This window comes from Sus scrofa, chromosome 1 (genome assembly GCF_000003025.6).
Source record: "Sus scrofa isolate TJ Tabasco breed Duroc chromosome 1, Sscrofa11.1, whole genome shotgun sequence".
NCBI lineage: Eukaryota > Metazoa > Chordata > Mammalia > Artiodactyla > Suidae > Sus > Sus scrofa.
In genome coordinates this window covers 252184482-252206046 of record NC_010443.5, presented here as the reverse complement: position 1 = coordinate 252206046, position 21565 = coordinate 252184482, and the positions used below count along the sequence as shown (strand labels likewise).

Genomic DNA, 21565 nt, shown 5'->3' with positions numbered 1-21565 from the left:
ATGAAGGAAACTGTACAGCGGATGTCACAGTGTTTCATTAAGGTAGGTTATTTTGTGTGATGTGTAAAGTGGCTCTTACTCAGAATCAGAATGGGTATGTCCAATGCTTCAAACAATGTCCTCATTTCTGAAACAAGTGTATGGACCTCCAAGCTGTTAGCTGAAAAGGCAGAGTTTATTGAGATGCAGAACTTCATAGGTGTTAGTTAAAATTCATTTATTTGTTTCTTTCAGCATTCCTCCTCTCCTTCCAGTCAAGATTGTTAACTGATTTTTATTTTCCAAGTGTGCTTTCTTTTCCTCATTTATTTGACTGACTTATCTATTTGCGCTCATCTAGTCAGTGTTCTTTCTTATTTTTCAAATGGTTGCCGATGACCAGTTGTGTGTCAAGCAGAGGATTACGAGCGGAGATTCAAATACTAAATGTGTTTGGAGTGCCTGTTGTGGCTCAGAGCAAACGAATCTGACTAGTATCCACATGGATGAGGGTTCGATCCCTGGGCTCACTCAGTGGGTCCAGGATCCGGCGTTGCCTTCAGCTGTGGTGTAGCTCGCAGATGAGGCTTGGTCTCCATGTTGCCGAGGCTGTGGTATAGGCTTGCAGCTGCAGCTCCGATTTGAACCCTAGCCTGGACACTCCCAGATGCTACAGGTGCGGCCCTAAAGAGCAAATCAAACAAACAAAAACAAAACAAACAGAAACAAACAAATATTAAATTTGTTTATTTTGGTTTTCAAATCCACTCTTTTCTAAATTTGATTATGAAAGAATCAACTGTTTAGGGAGATCCAACCTGTCCCCCCCCACCCCCTTAGATCAACAGGTACACTGTCCTGTGATTTCTTGTGGTAAAGCTGTGTTTATAATAGTGGAAATAAGTGTGAGCGTGTTTTCCTAACTCGGTGAACATTTTGCTTTATCCATCGCTTTAGGTCCTCCAACGAAATGAATAGACTAATGCTAGAATGACTGCAGGTACCAGGAGGGAAATGCAAGGAGGAAATCTCACCAATTGGGGCTTTTTTTTCCTGGAAGGCTTTTCTAGATACCCCAAGTTAGAGATTGCCCTCTTTGTTTTCAGCCTTGTCATGTATCTGACAACCCTCTTGGGCAACAGCACTCTTATTTTAATCACCATCCTAGATGCACGCCTTCGAACCCCCATGTACTTGTTTCTCGGAAATCTCTCTTTCATGGATATTTGTTACACATCTGCTTCTGTTCCCACTTTGCTGGTGAACTTGCTGTCAGCCCAGAAAACGATCCTCTTCTCTGGGTGTGCCGTCCAGATGTACCTGTCCCTTGCCATGGGCTCCACGGAGTGTGTGCTCCTGGCTGTGATGGCATATGACCGTTACGTGGCCATCTGCAACCCGCTGAGATACCCCGTCATCATGAACAGGCAGGTCTGCGTGCAGATGGCCACGGCCTCCTGGGCGACGGGCTCTCTGACTGCCCTGCTGGAAACCAGCTTTGCCCTGCAGGTCCCGCTGTGTGGGAACCTCATCGATCACTTCACGTGTGAAATTCTGGCCGTGCTGAAGCTGGCTTGCACGAGTTCACTGCTCATGGACATGATCCTGCTGGTGGTCAGCGTGCTTCTCTTGCCCATCCCAATGCTCTTAATTTGCATCTCTTATGTCTTCATCCTTTCCACGATTCTGAGAATCAGCTCAGCAGAGGGAAGAAGCAAAGCCTTTTCTACCTGTGGTGCCCACTTGACCGTGGTGATCTTGTATTATGGGGCTGCCCTGTCCATGTACCTAAAGCCTTCTTCATCAGGCTCACAAGAAAGAGATAAAATCATCGCATTTCTCTATGGAATGATCACCCCTACGCTGAACCCCATAATTTACAGTTTAAGAAACAAGGAAGTCAAAGATGCCGTGAAAAAAATGCTGGGCAAAATGTCCTCGCATCACACACAGGAACATCTCTGACTGGATGCTTGTGGTTTTTTTTTTTTTTTTTAACCAGGGATGTGCCCCTGGCAGAACTCAGCAGAGCAATTCAAGGCAATGCACTCACCCTTACAACACTGACTTGAACTTGAGCTCTGAAATGTCACAGGTGTGAGATAGGTATGCCCAGAGCGATTGTGTGTGGGTGATAGTAGGTTCCAGTTTGCATTTATAGCAATGTCTGTCTTTTCTGCTTTATGATTGTGAGACGTTTGGGGCTATAGAGTCATTACACGTGTGCTCAGAAGGAAACTTGGATCAATTTAGAAAGTCAGTGAATGTTGATGCCCGAGGAAACGTGTCTATCTTCTGTGCCTTAAATTCTATCCAGAATGAGGTGGGAGCATAAAGAAACAAAACCCACTAGGGGTTGGCCTTGCTTCTGCAAGGGAGAAAACAGAATCAGTGAGACATGTAAAGACTTGCTCAACATCACCCCGTTGCCGAACTGGAACTGCAACCCTCATCTTCGGACCTCTTTGCCGCAGCTCCTTCTACACACTGTGTAGCTTCCTAACTACTCTTCCTCATTCAAAAGTCCTCATTAAAGCACTGGACTTCCTGAGTATGGCAGCTGGTGCCTACCTGATTAGCTTACCTGTTAACCTCGGCTTTCTGAGCACCTAGCCCCTTGCACAAATTGTACCCGATGCTATGCCAGAATACCAGCCCTATGCTCATTAGGTCTTTCATTCATGTTTCTCTTTTTTCCTCACTGGCTGATTGACTTCACAAGGACATGGATTCCTATTATCATGTATTTTTTATGTGCACAGCAGTCATTCAGTAAACTAATAAATTTATGCGCTTTCAACCATTGGCTTTCTTTGAGAAGTAAGTACTGCCTGGGAAAATTATGAAGAAGAATCCGCATGGGCAATGAGATGTGTGCTTTGTAAATACCCTGAAATTATAGAGACAGTGTTTTACAGGAGTTGCTTTCAATCTTTTGTCTGTATAAAAATATTGCTTCTGAAAAATGCAGATACTGGGCCTTGCTCGCAGATATTCTGATTCAGTAGCAGAGTCAGGTCCTGATAATCTGCATTTATAATACAGAGCCCCGAGAAATTCTGATGTAGGTTGAGAGATGACCGTATGTTGGGAGACATCATTTCTGGTGAAAATCTATCATTCCAAAGAAAAGTGGGATTAGCTTTTATTTATCCTCTTTTTCATTTCCTTTAATTCCACCCCCAGCCCCACTTCCACCCCTTCATTCTTTCCGCCTCTGCATGGACCTTCTCACTTGCCTGTCTCACTTCTAGAGTGGGAAGGGGAGAGGGTCTTGAGTGGATGAAGCTTAACTCCCTTGACAAATTTCAAAATGTGAAAGACCTATTCTTATGTCTTTATTATTGGATGTTGAATTCTGGATTCAATCGTCAAACATTTTCTTGGATCTCGGGCTTCCTTGGTATGTTCCTGGATGTGTAACCCACACCAACAGACCCTTGAAATAATCACATGGCAAAATTCTGGGGATGGAGCAAGGGGACAAATTTGGTGTCAGATGTTACAGCCAAGAGATATTTGATGCTGGGGGATGGAAACAAGCCCCGAGTAATGGTTTCAGGTTGGGTGGGGAGAGCTGATGAGGAAGCTTTCATCCTCCAAGTAACTACTTTTCTCTTCGCTACTTCAACCTTTTCAACCCAACTTCCACCCTCATTTCCTGGCAATTTCAAAATCCTTTTGAGGGGACCTTTAATAGGAACCTTTTATTAGAGTAGTAGAGCTGGAATTTATATTTGAGTAGAATGGATTGTCTGCTTCCTGAAATTAGCTATCATAGGTGTGGTGCCAAATAGAAACAAGACTAACCAGAGTGATGGAAGTAGCTGAAATCTTCACTGCAATGAGTGAACTATGAGAATTTAAAGACCCGGAGACGTAACACCCTCAGTAATCAGTATATCGGCTTTGACACAAGGAACTGAGCAAACTGACATGGAAACAACTGTTTCAGAATGGGTCACTGACACAGGTAGCAAATGACCCTGGTGTCAGAAAAGGCCCCAGGATGGACCCCAGGCAGATGGCTCCTTAGCAGCTCTGGGCTAAGAGATGAGAAGTAACAGTATTTACAACCATATGTCCGTAACGTTGCTGTGCTAAACAAGTGCATATACATGTAAATGTTTCATATAGTACAGGCAGTACTGAGGTTAATTATCAGCAAACAGTACAGTGCATCATTTGGGTTAGATTGTATTTGGACCAGTACTACTTACAATCACTACTTAAAAGAATTTTTAAAAAAACTATAGTTGATTTACACTGTACTGTCAATTCCTGGTGTAGAGCAAAGGGACCCAGCCATACACTTCACACACACTCTTTTTTTCACATTATCCTTCACCACGTTCCATCACAAGGGATCAGACATAGTCCCCTGTGCTATACAGCAGGATCTCATGCTTATCCACTCCAAATGCAAAAGTTTCCATCTACTAACCCAAACTCCCAGTCCATCCGACTCCCTCCCCCTCCCCCTTGGCAACCACAAGTCTGTTCTCCATGTCCACGAGTTTGTTTCTTTTCTGTAGATAGGTTCATTTGTACAACCATTACTTTTATAGAGTCTTGGATAAGGGATCCTTATCATGAACTGTTAAATAGAGAGATATATTTAACAGAGACAGAAAAACCACCTCTGATGGAATCAATTCCTGAATGAATAATTATATGACCAGATTTATGCTTTAGAAAGATCAAATCATGTCACCTCCCCACTTAAAGCCCTTAGGGGCTTTTTATTACCCTAAAGTTTGAAGTCCTTAGGATGACAAGCAAGGACTTTCATACTCTGGTTGCCCATTATCCACATCCTTCGCTCTGGGAACCCCACTTTCCTTTTACTTCTATAGAAGTGTTGTGCTCTTTTTTCTTTTTTAATTAAAAGTATTTATCACAATTTACAATTTGATAGCAGTTTGTGGCTTGACTTGTTTAATATTCTCTCTCACTGTAGGTAGGTTGGCCTGTAGGTTCATTGAGGCAAGGACTGTACCAATTTCATTTATCACTGTAGACCCAGGGCTTATCACAAGATCTTGCACAGGGAAGACAGTCAGTGCATACTTTTTTGGTGAAGGACCACGGGACAATGAACACATCTGTTGAATACAGATATGCATGTAATAAACTTTGAATGGCTATTCAATGAAGTACTTGACCCTTCCTGTGGTGACAGAGGCAAAGATGTCAAAAGTGACTTCTAAGTATCAAAAAAGACTGTTACTGACACACAAAAGCCAGATACTGAAACAGGGAATCTTTAAAGAGGACCAAGTTTGGGGTTGAAGAGAAAACCATGAGTTTTAATTTAGACAGGTGGCATGAAAGAGCTATGAAGGAGTCAGTTGGATATGCTACTTTGGAATGAATCAGAAAGATCAACCTGGAGATATAAACTTGTGACATGTTTGCGTATATGTAATAATTTAAGTAATGAACATGGTTAACAGTAACTAGGGAAAGAGTATGGAGTGGGAAAATTGCCTACGTGAAACTAGAGGAACACTAATCTTTAAAGCCCGTTGCATGGCAAAGTCAACAAAGGGGCACTGAAAAGGAGCAACCTAAGTAAGGAGAGGGCAAAATCCAGAAGACAGATTCCAGTTTGGGGCAAGGTGACATGAACTCCATCCCTTTTCTCTCACTGAATGCAGTTCAAAACTCTAGACAGAGTACGCGGAGCAGTCACCTGAGGGCTGTGAAAAATCAATGGTGGCAAGCAGATCAGGGAAGAAAACTAGAAGAATGCAAGGTACTAACAAACCCATCATGGTGGCTAGAGGAATTGTGGTCCTGGGAGCTTGAGAAGAGTTGCTATTGCCTTTTTTTCTGTCTCTGTTCTCTCACCATTTGGACAATTTGCTACCTGAATCAGAGACCCATCCTCCAGAACTGTGAGAAAATGCATTTTTGTTGTTTAATGCACTCAGTCTGTGGTGTTCTGTTATGGCAGCCTGAGCAGACTAATAACACAGCCCCTGGATCCATCTCCAAAGCCAGCAAAGAAAGCCAGGAGTCAAATCTCTGACATTGTATCGCTCGGACCCTGCTTGTGTCATCACATCTCTTTCTCTAACTCTCTCTTCTGACTCCTTCTTCCACTTTTAAGGACCTCTGTGATTACATCAGGACAAGATATTTTAAGGTTAGCTGATCACAACCTTAATTCCATCTGCGACCTTATTCTCCTTAGCTGTGTAATCTAACACAGTCACTGGTTCTGCATCCTAATTGGATGTGGGCATCTTTGCGACCATTATTTTTCCTACCACACTTTGATTTCAGAATCACTGATCTGAGAAAATGGAAACACCTTTGGATTTTTTGGTTATTTATGCAGAACTCACTCCAATTCCTAAAGACTCAGAATATTACTGCAGTATATATGTTAGTGAGCTTGCTTATGAACCTAAGGTGATTGAGATTCACTTCAAAGTTCACACATGGAGACTCTGAAAGCATCCCATGGTCATATTCTCAGTTTGTATGTAATCTTTGGAACAGATATTATCAACAACTGGCACATTCCCATATTGGCTCCATGAATTATGGAATAAGTACCCTTATAGTAGGAAACTTCAAGTTGAGGCCCCTGGAACTTCTCTTTCTTACCAAATTATAACATTAAAGACCCTACTGCATTCCTGGTAGAATCACTGAAATTAAAGCCTTGGATGATTCGAGGAGTGATTATCTCCCTCCCTCCCTCTCCCTTCTCTCTCTTTCTTTCTTCTTTCCTTCCTTCCCTCCCTCCTTCCCCTTTCTCTTTCTCTTTTGCAACAATGTGAAAATAAGAAACCACCTTCTTTTACTTGGCAGGGTCAGCAGTGTACCTTCAGCTTCACCAGGTTGCCTCAGGCCTTTTCCTCAATTCTTCAGTTCTGTTTGACAAACAGATATTGGTCCTGGCAGTATTGGTTCCCGGTTTAAAAAATTTTTTTAAAAATGTTATTTAAAAGATTAAAAATACTATACATATATATTGATTTATTTATTCATGAATTTATTGAATCAGGAGATACTTAATACTGAATGAATGTGAGGGGCTTTTTTGGGTGTCATAGAGGATGCAGGCATAAGCAAAACATGGATTTTTGTCCTTAGGGAGTCCAAAATCTAGTAAGAAAGACATGCATAAAAATATCTAAAAACCAAGAAGAGCAATCATTTCACACTATTCATAATGCTCTTATATTGGCATGCATCATAATGATAACACATCTGAAAGTGATTTCTTTGTCTTGCTTTGGTATAAGGGTAATGCTGACATCATAGAATGACTTAGGCAGTGTTTCCTTCTCTTTAATTTTTAGGGAAGAGTATGAGAGCATTGGAGTCAATTCTTCAAATGTTTAGCAGAATTTTCAGTAAGTTTCTGGTCTTGAGATTTTCTTTGTTGTGAGAATTTTGATTATGGAATCAATATTCTTACTAGTTATAGTTATAGGGTCCAGATTTTCTAGTTCTTCTTGAGTCAGATTTGGTAGTGCGTGTGCTTCCAAAGTGGAAAGAAAGAAGTAAATAATCCTTGTTTGTAGATGACATGATCTTACATATAGAAAATTCTATACAATTAACAATCTCCCCCAACAGTTAGTGCTAACAAACAAATTCAGCAGATGCAGGATATAAGATCAACACATTAAAAACCAGTGACATTTCTACACAATATCTGTTGACAATTCAAGTAAGAACTTAAGGAAACAATTCCATTTAAAGTATCATATTAAAACACTTAGGAATAAATTTGACTTGAGTTGCAAGACTTGTACACTAAAAACTAGAAAAGTGTTGAAAGAAAATAGAGAAGACCTAAATAAATGGAAAAGTATTTCATGTTTATGGATTGGAAGACTTCATATTGTTATTAATTTTTTTTTGGCAGTGCCCAAGGCATGCAGAAGTTCCCGGGCCAGGGATCAAAACTGTGCCACAGCTCAAACCAGAACCATAGCAGTGAGAATGCCAGATCCTTAACCTGAGCAGCAAGAAAACTCGAAGTTTCAATTAAATAGAAATTTAGGAGTTCCTCTCATGGCTCAGTGGGTTAAGAATTCAGCCAGTATCCATGAGGATGTGACTTTGATCCCTCTCCTTGCTCAGTGGATTAAAGGATCTGGCGATGCTGCAAGCTGTAGCCTAGGTTGCAGATGTGGCTCAGATCTGGTGTTGCTGTGGCTGTGGAATAGGCCTGCAGCTGCAGCTGTGATTCGACCATGAGTCTGGGAAGCTCCATATGCCACAGGTGTGGCCATGAAAAAAAATTAATTGTGGTTAAAAAACACATACAAAAAATCTTCCTTGTTAACCTCATTTTCTTTTTTTTTTATTTATGACTGCACGCATGGTATATGGACGTTCCTAGGTCAGGGAGTGAATCTGAGCTGCAGCTGCGACCTATGCCAATGCTGTGGCAATGCTGGATCCTTTAACCCACTGAACTGGGCCAGCGATCTAACCCACGCCTCAGCAGTGACCTGAGCTACCACAGTCAGAGTCTTCACTCACTGCACCACAGTGGGAAATCCCATCTTAACCATTTTTAAGTGTAAGGTACCATAGTGTTAAATAAATTTATTGTTGTGCAGCACATCTCCAGGACTTTTTGTCTTGCAAAACTGAAACTCTAAACACATTGAACAACAACTCCCCATTTCTCCTCTTCCGGGCAAACATGATTTTACTTTCTGTTTCTACGAATTTGACTAGATGCCTCATATAAGTGGAATCAGAGAGGATTTGTATTTTTATGGCTGGCTTATTTCACATAGTATGATGTCCTCAAGGTTCATCCATGTTGTAGGATGTGACGGAATTTCTTAATTTTTATTTTGTCTTTTTAGGGCCACACTTGTGGCATATGGAGGTTCCCAGGATAGGGGTCAAATTGGAGCTGTAGCTGCTGGCCTACACCACAGCCACAGCAATGCCAGATCCGAGTCATATCTGCGACCTACACCATAGCTCACAGTAACGCATGATCCTTAACTCACTGAGTGAGGCCAGTGATCGAATCTGCATCCTCATGGATACCAGTCAGATTCATTTCCACTGAGCCACAATGGGAACTCCAGAATTTCTTTTTTTAGTAAGCTTGAATAATGTTCCATTGTATGTGCATACCACATTTTCTTTATCCATTCATCCACTGATGGACATTTGGGTTGCTTCTACCTCTTGGTTATTATGAATAATGATGCAGTGAACATGGGTGTGCAGATATCTCTCTGAGATCCTGCTTTCAATTCTTTTGAATATATATATATATAAGCACAATTCAGATTGCTGCATATAGTAGTTCTACTTTTCACTGTTTGAGGAACCTCCACACTGTTTTCCATAGAAGCTGTTCCATTTGACAGTCCTACAAGAGTTTGGTTTCTCCACATCGTCTTCAACACTTGTATTTTTTGTTTTCTTACATTAAGCAACCCAGTCGGTACAATGTGCTGTCTCATTGTGGTTTTGACTTACATTTGTCTAATGATTAGTGATCTTTATCATCATCTTTTCATATGCTTTTTGGACACTTGTGTTTCTTTAAAGAAATGTCTATTCAAGTCTTTTGCCCATTTTAATTATTTTATTTTATTTTGTGGTCTCTGTTATGTCCTTGCCTAAATGGTAAATTCTTTAATATGGGTAGCTTGGATCTTTTTATTTTTTTCCATTAAGACTTTATTTTTGTAGAGTGAGTTTAGGCTCATAGCAAAGTTCAGGGAAAGGTACAGAGATTTCCCATAAAATCCCTACTCTTGCCCCCATGGCCTCCACCATTATCAACATTCCCACCAGAGTGGTACATTTGTTGATGACCTTACACAGACACATCATAATTACCCCAAATCTACATTTTACCTTTCTTTCTTTTTTTTTTTTTTTGTCTTTTCTAGGGCCGCTCCCACGGCATATGGAGGTTCCCAGGCTAGGGGTCCAATCGGAGCTGCAGCCGCTGGCCTATGCCAGAGCCACACGGGATCCGAGTTGTGTCTTCGACCTACACCACAGCTCATGGCAACGCCGGATCCTCAACCCACTGAGCAAGGCCAGGGATGGAACCTGCAACCTCATGGTTCCTAGTCAGATTCGTTAACCACTGCGCCATGACGAGAACTCTAAATTTTATCTTATAGTTCACTCTTGCTATTGTGTATTCTATGTACATCAGAGTATGAACCTTTATAGTATTTGCAACATATAAAATAGAGTAAATTTATTAGAGTCATACAATTCCTTGGACATTTATGAGTACTTTGAACCACCCCCACCTCTCACTATTTCCCTGTTACTCATAAATAGAATCTTTTCACTTTGCAAGGCACTTCAAATTCCCCTTAGGAAATTTTCTGAGAGGAAAAGTTCTCTTATTAACAAGTCTCAATTGGATTTTTTTCAAGTTCACTGTAAACCTATTGCCTACCCATGGGGCTGGGCCCCAGGGTGTCTTATTTAACCTGTGTGCACATTCAGGGCAGCCGGGCCTCATGGGTTCTAAACTGTAATGAAGCCCAGTGAAACACAGCTCCCTCCAGGCAGTGAGAACTAGTTCCTGACTTGTACTTGTGTAGTGGGGATAGTGTCATCATGAAGAACTCGGGTGTTGCAAAAAAAGAAAATATTATGTCTTGGTTAGGTAAATTTTGTCAACAGAGGCATGCTCTAGTGCTCTTTGGAGAGCTAAGTCTTGGCTAAGGTCTTCTCAAAGGGGTGGTGGAGCATCTGAAATGAGAGAAGGACTGGGTAGAGTTGGGCGCATGCATTTTTACTGCTCCCTAAGCAAAGATGTACTTTCTAGTGGGGTTCTTTCCTTATCTTCTGTTTCCTAACCTCAAATGGGCCTCCAGATTAACCTATGCAGCATTTCCCTCTACAGGCATACCTTGTATTATTGTGCCTCTTTTTATTGTACTTGGAAGACGGTGTGTGTGTGTGTTATTTCCAAATATTACTGCTCATTTAACAATGCACCCGGTCACCCAAGAGCTCTGATGGAGATGTACAATGAGATTCATGTTGTTTTCATGCTGCTGACACAATATTCATTCTGTAGCCCATGGATCAAGGACTAATTTTGACTTTCAGGTCTAATTATGTGAAAAATACACCTCGTAAGACTGTAGCTGCCATACACAGTGATTCCTCTGATGGATCTGGGCGAAATAATTGCAAAGCTTGTGGAAAGGATTCACTATTATAGATGCCGTTAAGAACATTCATTCATGTGAACAGGAGTTCATCCACATGCATAGGAATTTGGACGAATTTGATTCCAGCCTTCATGGATGACTTTGAGGAGTTCGCGACTTCAGTGGAGGGAGTGACTGCAGATGTGATGGAAGAGCAGGAGAACTAGAATTAGAAGTGGACCCTGGAGATGTGATTGAATTGCTGCAATCTCATCATAAAACTTTCATGGATGAGGAGCTAACTTCTTATGGATGATCAAAGTGGTTTCTTGAGATGGTGAAGATGCTCTGAAGATTGTTGAAATGACATCAAGGGGTTTAGAATATTATATAAACTTGGTTGATAAAACAGTGGCGGGTTTGACAAGACCAACTCTAGTTTTGAAAAATTTCTACTCTGGATAAATGCTATCATCAAACAGCACTGCATGCTATAGAGAAATTGTTTGTGAACAGAAAAGTCAATCAATGCAGCAAACTTAATTTTCCTATGTTAAGAAACTGCCACAGCCATCCCGGTGTTCAGCAACCACCACCCTGATCAACCATCAACTTTGAGGCAAGACTCTCTGCCAGCAAAAAGATTACGACTTGCTGAAGCCTCAGGGGATGGTTAGCATTTTTTTTTTTAAGCAATCAAGTGTTTTCATTTTTATTTATTTTATTTTTTTGTCTTCTTGCCATTTCTTGGGCTGCTCCTACGGCATATGGAGGTTCCCAGACTAGGGGTCTAATTGGAGCTGTAGCCGCCGGCCTATGCCAGAGCTGCAGCATGCCAGATCCAAGCCGCGTCTGCGACCTACACCACAGCTCACGGCAACACTGGATCCTCAACCCCCTGAGCAAGGCCAGGGATCAAACCTGAAAGCTCGTGGTTCCTAGTCAGATTTTTTAACCACTGAGCCACGACGGGAACTCCAGCAATCAAGTGTTTTTAAATTAAGGTATGTATACCAAAGAAAAATGCACAACCTAAAAGGTGCAAGTTAAGTTTTATTGGGAGACCTTACTGAGGACTAAACCTTGGGAGACAGACTCTCAGATAACTGAGGAATTGCTTTGAAGTGATAAGGAAAGAGCCAGGATATATAGGAGTTTTTGATGAAACAAACAAACAAACAAACAAACAAACATGTAGTTGAACGTCAAAAGATTACTGCTAATCACAAAAACAGACATCTCAAGTTAATGATTTTAATCTCTTCTGTGTAAGGAAAGATGCAAGAGTCTGGGCTCATTGAAATTTTCCCTTAGACATGCATCTTATCTCTCTAGGGCCAGTAACCAGAGCCAAATGTTTCCTGTCTTTCTCCATCCTGAATTCCCCCCAAGGTGCACTGTCAGGGTTTGAGGGTGGTGCCATCTTCCGTGGCTGATGGTTGGGTGGCAGGCAAAATTCCTTGTTTACTGGGATGGTAGGCAACCATTGCCTTTTCACAGGCATGTACATTGGCTTAGACATAATATGGTTGCACATTTAATAGACCACAGGTTCATGTAAACATAACTTTTATCTTCACTGCAGAACCAAAAAAATCATGCGACTAGCTCCATTGCAATATTGGCTGTATTGTAGTGGCCTGAAGCCTAACCCACAATATCTCCTAGATGTTCCTGAATCTTTATCCACTTGACCCAATCTAAGGGAAGAAAGATCTTTGGCATTGTATTAATAGTACCATATACTGCCCAGAACAAATCAAGGGCTAGTCTCATTCTCCTCCACATGGGTCAGAGCTATGTCCACAATGTCTGTTAATTTTAGATGGAATGTATCACCTCCTTTGCAATTATTCTGAGCAGTCCTGGGTCAGGGGCGGCTACTTCCAGTATCAGGTTGCCTACCAGCTGTGCTTCAAGGAGGAGAACTTTAGTAGCTCATCAAAATTCTTTTAAATTTTCCTTCTAGCATTTGTTGTTTTTCAGCCACAGGCCGAAGTTAGCACCAGATGGATGGAATTAACATCTGGAAAACAGCATTCCAACTTAAGAGAGACATTGATAAAACTGGGGCTGGGTCATATTTTATGCAGATATTTCCTAAGCACATTAGCCTTTTTAAAAATTTTTATTTTTATTTTTTTATTACTCAATGCATTTATCATCTCTGTAGTTGTATAATGATCATCACAATCCAACTTCACAGGATTTCCATCCCACAACCCAAGCACATCCCCCCATCCCCCAAACAGTCTCCTCCAGAGGCCATAAGTTTTTCAAAGTCTGTGAATCAGCATCTGTTCTGCAGAGAAGTTCAGTCTGTCCTTTTTTCAGATTCCACATGTCAGTGAAAGCATTTGATGTTGGTGTCTCATTGTGTGGCTGACTTCACTTAGCATGATAATTTCTAGGTCCATCCATGTTGCTAAAAATGCTGGTATTTCGTTCCTTTTAATGGCTGAGTAATATTCCATCGTGTATATATGTACCACATCTTCTTGATCCACTCCTTTGTCGATGGACATTTAGGTTGTTTCCATGCCTTGGCTATTGCAAAGAGTAAGCACATTAGTCTTGAAAAAATGATTTTCCCTTCTGTTGTATTTTTAAATTGAATAGTCAATGAATAAAAATATTCTTGTAAAAACCATTAAAGTGAAATCCCTGAGCAGAATTCTCCTTTGAATACATTCACACTGGCTCCAGTCCCCCACCACAGAGTGAACTCCTCTAATCAGAACTTTATGCCATACTATAGTAGTTCTTGAACTTTACTGTGCTTGAGAATCACCTGTAGAGCAAGTGGCTGGATTCCGCAGCCTCAACCCAGAAATCCCGGTTGATAATGCTGGTTAGTGTTAGTTCACAAACCACATTTTGAATAGCACTGCTGTCGGCGTATGGTATAGAAGTGGTTTAGAAATATTTAGTATGAATTTGTGTCTACAGCTTTATGCAAGTGTCATACTGTTTGCATTGCTCTATTATTTGCTTTTAAAAATTAATAATGTATCTTAGAAATAGCAATACATATAGTGGCTATATTTTTTTAAGCTCCTGCAGAATATCATATATTTTCTTCTAATTTATTGGATACTTTTAACGTATATTCTCACCATGACGCATTGGGTTAAGACTGACTGCAGTGGCTCGGATCACTGTGGTGGCACGGGTTTGATCCTCGGCCTGTCACAGTGGGTTAAAGGATCTGGCGTTGCCACTGTTTTAGGCCTAAAACCCATGTCCTGGGACATTAAACAAAATACTTGGATGATTTTCTTCCCTTTATTTTCTCTATTTTTCTGGAACTTTTGTTATGATGTTGGAACTTCAGGATTGGTACACTCATTTCCTTCCTTCCTGTCTTTTTTTACGGCTGCACTTGCAGCATCTGAAAGTTCCCAGGCTAGGGCCTACATCACAGCCACAGCAACTCAGGATCCTTAACCCACTCATCGAGGCCAGGGATTGAACCTGCGTCCTCATGGATACTCGTCAGGTTCATTGCCACTGAGCCGCCACAGGAACTCCAGTACTCTAATTTTCTGATCTTTCATCTCTCTGCATTTTGGGTTTGTCCTCTTGAAGATTTTCTTAATTCTATCATCCAGCTTTTTTGTTTAGTTTTTTCTGGTTTTGATCCTATTTTTCCTTTCCAAGAGCTATCTTATTCTTTGATTGTTCCTAATATACCACAACTTCTTTATCCATTCATCTGTCAATTTGTCATCTGCCCATGGACTCTTAAGTTGCTTCTATCTTTTGGTTATCATGAATAAAATTGCTGTGAACATGGGGGTACCAATATCTCTTCAACAAGAGTGTTTTTATTTCCTTTGGCTATATTCTAGAGTTGGAATTACTGGACCATTGGAATATATATATATATATTTAAAATTTTTTTTTGAGGAACCTGTGCACTGTTTTTCATAATGGCTGCACCAATTTATAGTCCTACCAACAGTGTGCAAGAGTTCCCTTTTCTGTACATCCTCACCAGCACTTATCTCTTGTCTTTTTGATGATACCCATTCTCATGTGAGGTGATATCTCACTGTAGCTTTTTGTTTTTCTTGTCATGGCCACATACGGAAGTCCCCGGGACCAGGGTTTGAACTGGCGCTGCAGCTGCTGGCCTACACCACAGCCATAGCAACGCAGGATCTGAGCTACATCTGCAATCTTCCCTGAAGCTTGTGGCAATACCGGATCCTTAACCCATGGAGCGCAGCCAGGGATCAAACTGTTATCCTCATGGACACTATGTCGGGTTCTTAATCTGCTGAGCCACAGCAGGAACTCTTCTCATTGTGGTTTTGATTTGCATGTCCCCAGTGATTAGCGGTGCTGAGCACTTTTTCATGTACCTGTTGGCCCTCTGTATGCCTTCTTTGGAAAAATGTCTATTCAGATCCCCTGTCCATTTTGCAATAATTTTTTTTTTTTGCTGTTGAGTTGTATGAATTCTTTAAATATAGAAATTAACTTTTTATCGGGTATATGATTTGAAGTTATTTTCTCCCATTCCATAGACTGCCTTTTCTTTTTTCTTTCTTCCTTTCTTTTTTTTGCTTTTTAGGACCATAGTTGTGGCATAGGGAGGTTCCCAGGCTAGGGGTTGAATTGGAGCTACAGCCACCAGCATACGCCACAGCCTCAGCAATGCAGGATTCGAGCCATGGCTTTGATCTACACCACAGCTCACAGCACCACCTGATCCTTAACCCAGTGAGTAAGGCCAGGGATAGAACCTGCAACCTCATGGTTCCCAGTTGGATTCGTGTCCACTGAGCCGCGATGGGAACTCCTGCCTTTTCACTTTGTCGATGGTTTCCTTTGATGTGCAGAAGCTTTTTATATTAGATTTTGATTTATATATTTCAAAGCTATTTGTTTAAATCTATTAAAAAGTCATGACTATTGTATCTTCCTGATGTACTGAAATGTGTTTGTATAGTTATTAGTATGCAATAATCCTCTTGGGTCCCTCTAGTAATTTTCACTTTATATTCAATTTGACATTAATATTGTTACTGTTTGCTCTCCTTTAAGCACTTTTGATATATCTTGCATCACAGGATCGGAGCTGCATCTGCAACCTACACCACAGCTCACAGCAATGCCAGATCCTTAACCCACTGAGCAAGGCCAGGGATCGAACGTACATCTTCATGGATGCTAGTCAGATTCATTAACCGCTGAGCCATGATGGGAACTCCAGACATGTATTTTTAAAATAGAAGTATAGTTGATTTACAGTATTGTGTTCATTTCAGAAAAGTCTCATATATTTTTTATCATCCCTTTATTTCAATGTCGTCTTGTTATTTTAAGCCTGTCTCTCTCTTTCTCTCTTTTTGTTTTTTTTGCCTCACCCACAGCATGTGGAAATTCCTGGGCCAGGGATTGAACTTGTGCCACAGCAGTGACCCAAGCCACTGCAGTGACAATGCTGCATCCTTAACCCTCTGCACCACAGCAGAACCCCAAGCCTCTTAAAAATAAAAAGAGTTCATTTTCATTTCCTTTGGTCTGTGAGTCTATCTTCTAATACTCATTTTACTCATTCATAGTTATTGTTATTTATGATACCCTTAGGCTTGTTTCTACTCGTTTATTTATTTGCTCATTCTTACTTCCCCCTTTTCCCACTTGTCTTCTCATTCCCCTCTATTCTGTATTGAATTGTTTCTCTATTTTTTTCCCTACTAATAGATTAGAAGAAATAATGCCATACATATATTTAAGCTTACATGTTTGACGATGTCTATCAACTAATACCTACATCTGTATCATTTGGCTATTGCCATAGCGATGTTTTACTGAAGACTATTCCTCCAAATAAACCCAACCAATGGCAGTCTTTTTTTCACCATGCACACAGCTGTGCAGCTGAACCAGGTTCTGCTGATGTAGGCTGGGCTTGGTTAAGACAGTTCTGCTACTCCTTGTAGCTCTGTAGGTGGGTCGAAATAGCTTTGCTTCAGGCTGTAGTGGTTGGGGTGGTTCTGCTCCATGTGTCTCCCATTCTCTCCTGCCAAACAGCAGGGTAGCTGGGGCAAGTTCTTCTAATAGGAATGGTGGAGGCCCAAGAGAGGAAGCATAACCCCCAACCTCCCTTTCAAGCCTCTGGTTTATTCATAGTGGCTAATAAAGCATAGAGTCAAGGGGTGAGGAAATATACTCCAGGACATGAAGAGGGCATTGCAAAATTACATGACAGAGAGTGTGGATGTATAGTCCTCTCCCATTGCTAAGGAGAGAGAGAACAGAAGACCCAGTCTACCAGGACATTTTTCCCTGTAACAAGATGCATTAAAAAAACAAAACAAAACAAAACAAAAACACAGGTGTTCCCGTCGTGGCGCAGTGGTTAACGAATTCGACTAGGAAACATGAGGTTGCAGGTTTGATCCCTGGCCTTGCCAGTGGGTTAAGGATCCAGCGTTGCCATGAGCTGTGGTGTAGGTCGCAGATGCGGCTCGGATCCCGCGTTGCCGTGGCTCTGGTGTAGGCTGGCGGCTGCAGCTCCAATCAGACCCCTAGCCTGGGAACTTCCATATGCCATGGGAGTGGCCCTAGAAAAGGCACAAAGACAAAAAATAATAAGTGCCTCCATTATTCCTCCCTGTCATTTTCTGCGTTGCTATTTGAGATACGTGCTATTTGCTATTTAAGACTGCTATTCTTTTTCATCGATGAAATGTATACTTATTGAGACAAGGGCATACGGGGCACTGCATGGATCTGAGTTCTGCTGATGGATGCGATGATGTGCTGATCAGAATCTCCATCAGGAACGAGAGACTCTCAGCTGTAGAGAATGCTGCCAACAGCCAGTTCTCAGCTCTCAGACGTCAGCAGGGATTGCCTTGACTGAGGACAGCTGTCTTGCCAAGGTCCTAAGAGGGAACATCCATCCTGCACTCCCACGTTCAGATCTTTATTCTCTGCTAGAGTTCTTATCCCTCTGTATTTGAATACTATTTTTTTTTTTTTCATCTTTTGCCATTTCTTGGGCCGCTCCCACAGCACATGGAGGTTCCCAGGCTAGGGGTCGATTTGGAGCTGTAGCCACCGGCCTACGCCAGAGACACAGCAAGGGATCCGAGCCTCTTTCCAGGTGATCACAGTCAATGACTGCTCAATAGCAGGTTCTAAAAGTCCAGCCCTCTTACCCCTAAGTTAGGATGGTTCTGAAGGATAATTCAGCTCTTGGAACTCCTCGGAGAATCAGGTAAGGCTTCTCTTGATATTGTATCACCCCAACTTCTGCTCTTCCCCAGGTGTTTAACCTCAGAGCACTCCCTAGTAAACTTTTTTACATACTAACCTCCGTTGTCAGAGACAACTCGTGTTAGTCTGAAAACTGCTAAAAGTCTTTCAATATCATGCCTTGTGGTTTTATGATGTAGGGCATATATACACACACAAGTAAGAATTCTGTGAAGACACATGGGTGTACTTACCTGCTCCCTCCCTCCCTTGTTTTGGAGAACAGAATGATGAATGTAATAGTCAAATGAGACTGACTTCATTAAAATGTATTTCCGAAGCAGTGCGTGGAAGGAATACTTGTGAAAAAATCAAACCTTTTGAAAACATCAAATCTGCTAAATAGTCAACTTCAGGGGAATTGCCTACAGTGAAAATTATACAGTGGGTTTTGATATTAATTTACAACTGGTGTGTCACTGTGAGAGTTTTTCCATATTCTATCAGGCCTAGATTTCTTTTCGCAAATAATTTAGGTTCTATTGATCTTTTTCCATAGAGTGGACATGATGAAGCTTTTATCTATTTATTTATTTTTGTCTCTTTAGGGCTGCACCCATGGCATATGCAGGTCCCCAGGCTAGGGGTCGAATTGGAGCTGTAGCTGCCAGCTTACGCCACAGGCACAGCAACGCAGGATCTGAGCCGCATTTGCGGCCTACACCCATAGCTCACTGCAATGCTGGATCCTTATCCCACTGAGTGAGGCTGGGGATCGAACCCGCCTCCTCATGGGTACTAGTGGGGTTTGTTAACTGCTGAGCCATGACAAGAACTCCTGGTGAAGCTTTATTGGCATGGCATGTCATTTTTGAGGACATTGAGATAGAGTACCAGCCAAGGAAGATTTCCTCTAAATGGTGAAAGGAATGTTAAAGATAATAGTATTCAGGAGTTCCCGTCGTGGCTCAGTGGTTAACGAATCCGACTAGGAACCATGAGGTTTCGGGTTCGACCCCTGGCCTTGCTCAGTGGGTTAGGGATCCAGCGTTGCTGTGAGCTGTGGTGTAGATCGCAGACGAGGCTCGGATCCCTTGCTGTGTCTCTGGCGTAGGCCGGTGGCTACAGCTCCGATTCGACCCCTAGCCTGGGAGCCTCCATATGCTGTGGGAGCAGCCCAAGAAATGGCAAAAGATGAAAAAAAAATAGTATTCAAATACAGAGGGATAAGAACTCTAGCAGAGAATAAAGATCTGAGCGTGGGACTGCAGGATGGATGTTCCCTCTTAGGACATCAGTTGCGTCCAGCAGGAAGGGTCTGTTTCTCCTCCTTCTTCTGTCTCCTTTCAAAATGCATATTTGTATTTTGGATTATCTCTTTCCATGTGTTTTGATGCTCTTTCTACCTGAATCTGATCTTCTTAATGCCCTATTGTTAGTTGAAAGTAACCTATGTCTCTTGTTGAAATAATTAGTTTCACCTGAAAAGGCAAATGCCTTGATTGTTTGACAAGATAAATTTATTGACTTTTTTTTTTTTTTTTTTTTTTTGCCACAAAAAGTTCCCGGGTTAGGGATTGAACCCAGCCACAGCAGTGACCTGAGCCACAGCAGTGACAACACCGGGTCCTTAACTGCTAGGCCACCAGAGGACTCCTGTGAATGTCTTTTGATTGGCTTTTTTCAACTCGATTTATTTTGAATCTTGGGCTCATGCTAATTTTTATAGGCACACTAGGGGGCACTGTTGAGTTATAAATAGCCCAATAGTGTTTGCCTGGTTTCTATTAATGCTGAACTTGCAACTCCTTTCATTGATGTCAGTATTTCACCTTCTGTGCTAGCAGTAGGATATGAAAAAGATGTGGCTATTTGCTTCCAGTGTAGAAAAAATAACAATGACTTAGAACAGTGCTTGTTGAAAGTTAAGGAAGAAAAATGCATACTTGTGAAGGAGTACAATTTTTTTTTCTTTTGACATTTTTTGGGTTAGAAATTCACATTAGCGATACAGCCAGTATACAAACCACAGTTGTAGCAACCAGAGAAAGAAACAGGATATGACTGCCTTTGTAAGATGCTCATAATATTCCCAGGGAGGCAGGGGAAAACTCCATTCATCTGCACTTTATTCAGAATGTTCTTTTCTTTTACTTGTCATTTTGGAATGGATTTAACTGTTGCTAAAAAGTTACAGGAACAGCAGCCTTAGAGCTAGAAATCATCTGTTTCTTCACAAAACAAGTTCACCCCAGATCAGCCATGTGACCTGCCCCAGCGGTGCCCAGCCCTCTGACCTGGGTCTTGGTGAAACAGCGTCCCTTTGGGGACTGAAAAAGAATTCATATTCTAAGTCCCTCATGCTATTTCTCTCAAGTTTGCTGCTGCTAGAATGTTGAGTGCTTTTTCCTTTTAAACTAGATACCGAGAAGTAAAACTAAAAGCCCAAATCCATTCAGCAGAGAATTCAGTGTACAGATTTGGGTTAAAATAAGCCACAAATATTTGAGCAGTATCATGATATACATTGCAGTGAATGAAAGAGTGGGTTAGGGTGATTTGAGTTTTCTCATTGGTAAGAGATAGAGTAGTTATGTGCCCATTTAAATTGTTTTCAATATTATTCAAGCCAATCTCAGAAGACTCAAATTTTTTTTTTTTTTGCCTTTTCAGGGCCACACCTGTGGTATATGGAGTTTCCCAGGCTAGGGGTCTAATCAGAGCAGATGCTGGCCTATGCCATAGCCACAGCAAGGCAGGATCCGAGCCGTGTCTGCAACCTACACCACAGCTTGTGGCAATGCTGGATCCTTAACCTTCTGAGCGAGGCCAGGGATCGAACCCTCAATCTCATGGTTCCTAGTCGGATTCATTTCCGCTGCGCCATGATGGGAACTCCAGAAGGGTCTTAATTTAAAACATTTTTGTGTGCGTGTTAATAGAATCAGGCATAAGTCTTTTTTTTTCTCCCATCAACACTTAATATAGTTATATCAGTTTACAAATATTTTAGGAAAGATGTGCTTTCAATGATTTCCATTAAAAAGCATTTACTGGAGTTCCCCTTGTGGCGCAGCAGAAACGAATCCGACTAGGAACCATGAGATTGAGGGTTTGATCCCTGGCCTCGCTCAGTGGGTTAAGGATCCAGTGTTGCAGTGAGCTGTGGTGTAGGTTGCAGATGCGGCTCGGATCTGGTGTTGCTGTGGCTGTGGTGTAGGCTGGCAGCTACAGCTCTG

General features: G+C 41.6%; 1 protein-coding gene across 1 annotated transcript; it reads left to right on the top strand.

The window, feature by feature from the left end:
- On the top strand, positions 991 to 1944 carry LOC100156374 (olfactory receptor 2K2). Its single transcript, XM_001925183.2, has one exon. It carries the CDS (start codon positions 994 to 996, stop codon positions 1942 to 1944), a length of 951 nt encoding a protein of 316 aa, XP_001925218.2. The 5' UTR covers positions 991 to 993.

Coding starts and splice junctions, on each gene's coding strand:
- LOC100156374 (XM_001925183.2), top strand. CDS start 994: ATGCAAGGAGGAAATCTCACCAATTGGGGCTTTTTTTTCCTGGAAGGC.